Source organism: Sinocyclocheilus rhinocerous, unplaced genomic scaffold, assembly GCF_001515625.1.
Source record: "Sinocyclocheilus rhinocerous isolate Xijiao unplaced genomic scaffold, SAMN03320098_v1.1 scaffold5497, whole genome shotgun sequence".
Taxonomy (NCBI): domain Eukaryota; kingdom Metazoa; phylum Chordata; class Actinopteri; order Cypriniformes; family Cyprinidae; genus Sinocyclocheilus; species Sinocyclocheilus rhinocerous.
In genome coordinates this window covers 29,040-34,338 of record NW_015648695.1, presented here as the reverse complement: position 1 = coordinate 34,338, position 5,299 = coordinate 29,040, and the positions used below count along the sequence as shown (strand labels likewise).

The 5,299-nt window shown below is 37.9% G+C and overlaps 1 protein-coding gene across 1 annotated transcript in view; it reads left to right on the top strand.

Annotated features, from left to right (window-relative positions):
- The window catches only part of LOC107710204 (vacuolar protein sorting-associated protein 8 homolog), a gene marked incomplete at its 3' end in the record, with an annotated part of 94,487 nt that overhangs the window by 70,165 nt on the left and 19,023 nt on the right, over positions 1–5,299 (top strand). Inside the window, exon 37 of the mRNA XM_016514944.1 lies at positions 2,183–2,272. Within this exon, the coding sequence (XP_016370430.1) occupies positions 2,183–2,272 (90 nt within the window). The remainder of the gene's footprint in view (positions 1–2,182; positions 2,273–5,299) is intronic.

Below are 5,299 nucleotides of genomic sequence, written 5' to 3'. Positions count from 1 at the left end.
TTCTTTTTTTCTCAGAATGTACCAAACTGTTGATTTGACCACTCCTAATGTTCCTGCTATCTCTCTGATGGATTTGTTTTGATTTTGAAGCCTAACAATTGTCTGTTTCACCTGCATAGAGAGATCCTTTGACCGCATGATGTGGGTTTACAGCAACAGCTTCCAAATGTAAATGGCACACTTAGAATCAACTCCAGACCCTTTACCTGCTTAATTGATGTAGAACTAACGAAGGAATAGCCCACGACTGTCTATAAAACAGCTTTTGAGTCAATTGTCCAATTACTTATGGTCCCTTGAAAAAGTCAGCAGCTAAAATAATAAAAATTGTCCCTGTGTCCAAATATATATGGATCTAACTGTAATATAGATGGGCTTTAATCTTTCTGTTTGTACTATTTTTTATGCCATAGTCACACTCATTGACATGACTTTGTTCACTTGCCTGTATGGTGCTGTAGATTCACTGTTTTGAACTGCAGTCTTGAACTTGAGAATGCAAGTACAGAATTATGCATCCGGTGTTCAATACCTGTGAGTTTTCCTTACCCTGATGTGGCCGTTCTCGTCAGGTGTAGGGCTAGCTTTACATGTTTTTTTGAGAGCTAATATGAGGGCTCACAAATGTTTTGTATATTATTGAGAAGCTCAAATGAGTTTTGTCAGCATATACTGAAAAGCATATTTTGCATACAGGCTCGGACACATTGCACTTGCTGACTGTTTATTTTGCACACATTTTCTGTGTTGTTTTCGATCCCAGTTCATTAAAGAAATTCTACGAATCAGCTTAAATGTGCCTGTAAATATATGCTAAACACAAATTGCATAATGCATCTGGATCGGCTCTTTATGTGAAAAGTGATGATATGCCCAGTTATAACACTCTTCCACATCATTTAATAAACAAATGCAGTGTATTTTACAGGGCTCCCATAATAAAACCTGCAAATATCTGGGAATAAAAAAAAATAAAAAATTGTTATAAGAAAAAAAGGAAAAGGCATGAAATGTAATAAAATGCTAAAAGTCATAAAAATGTCATGTAATTTTATATAATGAATGTACATTTTTCCGGTTATTCTCCGCATGGAGTCTCAGAATGTCAATTTAAATCTCTTCAGCTAAAATATTATATTTTCAGAATATTTCAGCTGTTTTTGTCAGTGCAATAAAGGGCGAGAACATTCAGTTTGAGTAGCGTAATGCTAATTGCCTCAGACAGATAGCCTAGTTTGTGAATAAGGCGCTATATATAATGAGCCTAATTTACATAAAAGGAAGTTGTGTTTACGCTGAAAGTGAAAGATTGAGAATGACTTCAATACTCATGGTGCTTTTTGGTGTGATTTCACCACGTTTGGCGTCTTGGTAAACTGGATTGCAGGCTATTAGTAAATAAGACAGTTTTTGCACTGAAATGCAGATGATTACTGAATTCACTTCTCATACTACAGGTTTGGCATAGCAAGTTGACGATTAGGAGACCACACACTGTCTAATCAATCAACATGAAACCACTGATAGAGCAAGTAAAGGTTGCCAATCTGATGTAATTAGAGTGCCGGTTGACAGGCTCAGGCAGAAAGATGCCTGGAGGAAGGAATGAATGAGAGAATAATAGAGGGAGGGGAGATATCTGCTGTGCTGAAGCGCTGAGACAGTCAGACAGGCAGAAGAGAGAATCAATACTGTTACAGAGGAAGAGTGGCACCTGCTAAATATTTGAACAGACACCTTGCACACACGCATGCATATACAGCAGCTCTAAAGTCCTGCCATCTTGCCTTTTTCTTGTTTCACTGCTCTCTGTGTATGTCTCCATATCTAGATCCATCTGCTTGCTGCTGTGTTTCTGTCAGTCTGTATTGTCTTTTTTTCTCTGAGCTCACTCTCAGCTGCCCTGTTTTTGTATTCATGGATTCAGCTGTATTCATGGATGCTGGTTCGTGTTTCTCTGCCTTCCGCATAAACCTCTTTTTACTTTAGTTTCAGAATGTTTGAATGTTTCATTATGGAAATGGTCTCTCACAAACAAACAATCTCACCTAAACACGCTCTCAGTCTGAGTCTGAGACTGTTCATCCAGTGGGCGGCTTGCAGTGGATCGTTTGTCTTGATAATCTTGACAATTTGACTGCAACACAATTGACAGGCTTATCTCTGTCTTGTCTAATCACAGATCACAGAGAAACACAAGCTGCATGAGACCACAGCCTACCTGCTGGAGAAGAAGGGAGATGTGCAGGGAGCTTTTGAAGTGCTGCTACAGGTTTGAGCTCATCACACCACATAAATCTGCAGTAGATTCGGAAACTGGGCAAGAGGATCCATGCTTGCTTTAAAGGGATAGTTCACCCAAAATAAAAAGTACCCCATAATTTATTGTAGGGTGTAAATGACTTTCTTCTTTCAGACAAATACAATCAGAGTTATATTAAAAAATGCCCTGGCTCTTCTAAGCTTTATAATGGCTGTGAATGAGTGTTGAGATTTTGTCCAAGTCCAATAAAGTGCATCCATCCATTATAAAAAAGTACTCCAAACGGCTACAGGGGGGAATAAATGCATTAATTCATTCAATAAATGCACTTAATTGGACTTCAAAATCTTAACAGCTATTCACTGCCTTTATAAAGCTTTGCAGATCCAGGATATTTTTAAATATAACTCTAATATGTATTATTATTACATAATCAGGTCTTTATCTAACCCAGATGGGTTTCTAAACTGGCCCAGTAGTATAAAACTGCTTTGATATTTTATTAACAAGTACAAAGTAATAAAATAAAGTATGTTTTGATTTCTGTTGGAACTTTGAAGGCCATTTTAAGCAACTGCTTCCCCACCATCATCACTTACATTCCAGGTACATTCAGCATCTGGCTCATATTGGGGATTGGGAGCCTTTTGATATGTTACTCTCAAAACATTTTCATTTTCATCATCTTCAGAATCTGTAATTTGTTCGCCGACAGCTTTGTCATCAGATCCACCATTAAATTATGCTAATATTTGATTACCAACTTGCTCTGCAGTAAATCACTGAGCCATGTCAAGATTTGCTGATGATACTTGAGTATTCTCTTTTATGTCTGTGGTAATTTTTATGAGTGACACATCATTGTTTATCAAACATCACCACGTTGAGATATTCAACATTGTTGCAAAGAAAAAAATATACACCTACACATTTACATACATTGGGTTACTATAGCGACCCTATAAAATTAAAAAAAGAAGAAAATTTTACATTTTGTATGTTTTTCTTGTCATATTGTTGATAATGAATAGACTGAGGAATACTAAGGTGGAGGTGTAACTTCAGAAAATCAATGATAGGGAGGGTAGAGGATGACATCCCAAGTTATACAGTAGGTATAAAATATTTGGCTTTTTGATGAGATGCCCACAGGTGATGTGAGTAGGAACAAACATATCCTTTGCTGTGACTCTAAACAATGGAGTCCCCCAAGGTGGTAAGCTTATTCCCACTTCACTTGCCTTTATTAATCCATGAGTGTTTCACCAGACATGAATGCAAAGTTAAACTGGTCACTGGTCTGATCCTACATGGAGAGGCTGCTTAATAGAAGTTGAAGATGAAACCCAGGCAGTACGGTGATAGGTCTGTGACCTCTATCTTGACAGTGCAGCTCTCTCTGGACCAGTACAACTCCAGACTGGTGACCTAACGTTGATGGAAACTTGAGTCGAGAGTGTCAGCAGTTTCTGAGAATAACCATCACAGAGAAGTTAACCTGATCTTGTCACAAGAGCGTTGTGGTCAGAATAGCATGTCAGCGGATTTTCTGCACAAATTAGAGAAGTTTGGCATGCCATCACATCCTGGTCAGCATCTGTAAGTGTATGTGTCCTGACTAGGCATATCAGAGCCTGGCGTGGGAGCAGCACTGTCCTGAAGTACAAAGTGCTAGGGAGAGTGGTCCAGTCAGCAGATCTTATTACAGGCACTTAAACATCACGGACAGGATGTTTACAAATGAAGACCAGGACTATCCTCGCTTTATATCATGGAAATAGAATTTCACTGATACTGTCTGGCAAATGTTATCAGATCATCTACTTAAAAACCACCACAATACTTTGTAACAGATTTTAGCCCCATGTAGTCGCCATTCACTGAGAATCACCATGTTGTATGATCTTATATTAATGTGTAAGTACCGCTGTAACGCTCAGCCTTATCGGTCGAATTACATGGATTTAAAATGTTTTTTAAATCCATGTAATATTGTTTATACTGGTCTACTTCCTGATTCCTGTCATGTGATTAATCACATGACAGGCAGACCCATGAACATTTAAAGACATCCACATTAAAATGATTAAGAGAATTAACATGGCTAAGACAACATGTAAAACCATTAAAACTCAAATATATACAGTGGGTAAAATAAGTATTGAACACGTAACCATTTTTCTCAGTAAATATATTTCTAAAGGTGCTGTTGACATGAAATGTTCACCAGATGTCGGTAACAACCCAAGTAATCCATACATAGAAAGAAAACAAAACAAATAAGTTCAGAAATTAAGTTCTGTGTAATAAAATGGAATGACACAGGGAAAAAGTATTGAACACGCTTACTGAAATGTATTTATTACTTTGTACAAAAGCCTTTGTTGTTAATGACAGCTTCAAGACGCCTCCTGTGTGGAGAAACTAGTCGTATGCATTGCTCAGATGTGGTTTTGGCCCATTCTTCCACACAAACAGTCTTCAAATCTTGAAGGTTCTGTGGGACTCTTCTATGAACTCTGATCTTTTCCATAGATTTTCTATTGGATTCAAGTCAGGTGATTGACTGGGCCATTCTAGCAGCTTCATTTTCTTTTTCTGAAACCAAATGAGAGTTTCCTTGGCTGTGTGTTTGGTATCATTGTCTCGCTGAAATGTCCACCCTCATTTCATCTTCATCATCCTGGTCGATGGCAGCAGATTTTTATCAAGAATGTCTCTGTACATTTTTCTATTCATCCTTCCTTCAACTATATGAATTTTGCCAGTGATACACCATGATGTTTTGGGGTGATGTGCAGTGCCATTTGACTTCCAAACATGGTGTGTATTATGGCATCAAAAGAGTAAAATTTTTGTCTCATCTGACCAGACTATATTCTCCCAGTATTTCACAGGCTTGTCTAAATGTTGTGCAGCAAACTTTAAACGAGCTTCAACATGCTTTTTCTTCAGCAAACACCTTGCGTGGTGAGCGTGCATACAGGCCACGGCGGTTGAGTGCATTACTTATTGTTTTCTTTTAAACAATTGTAC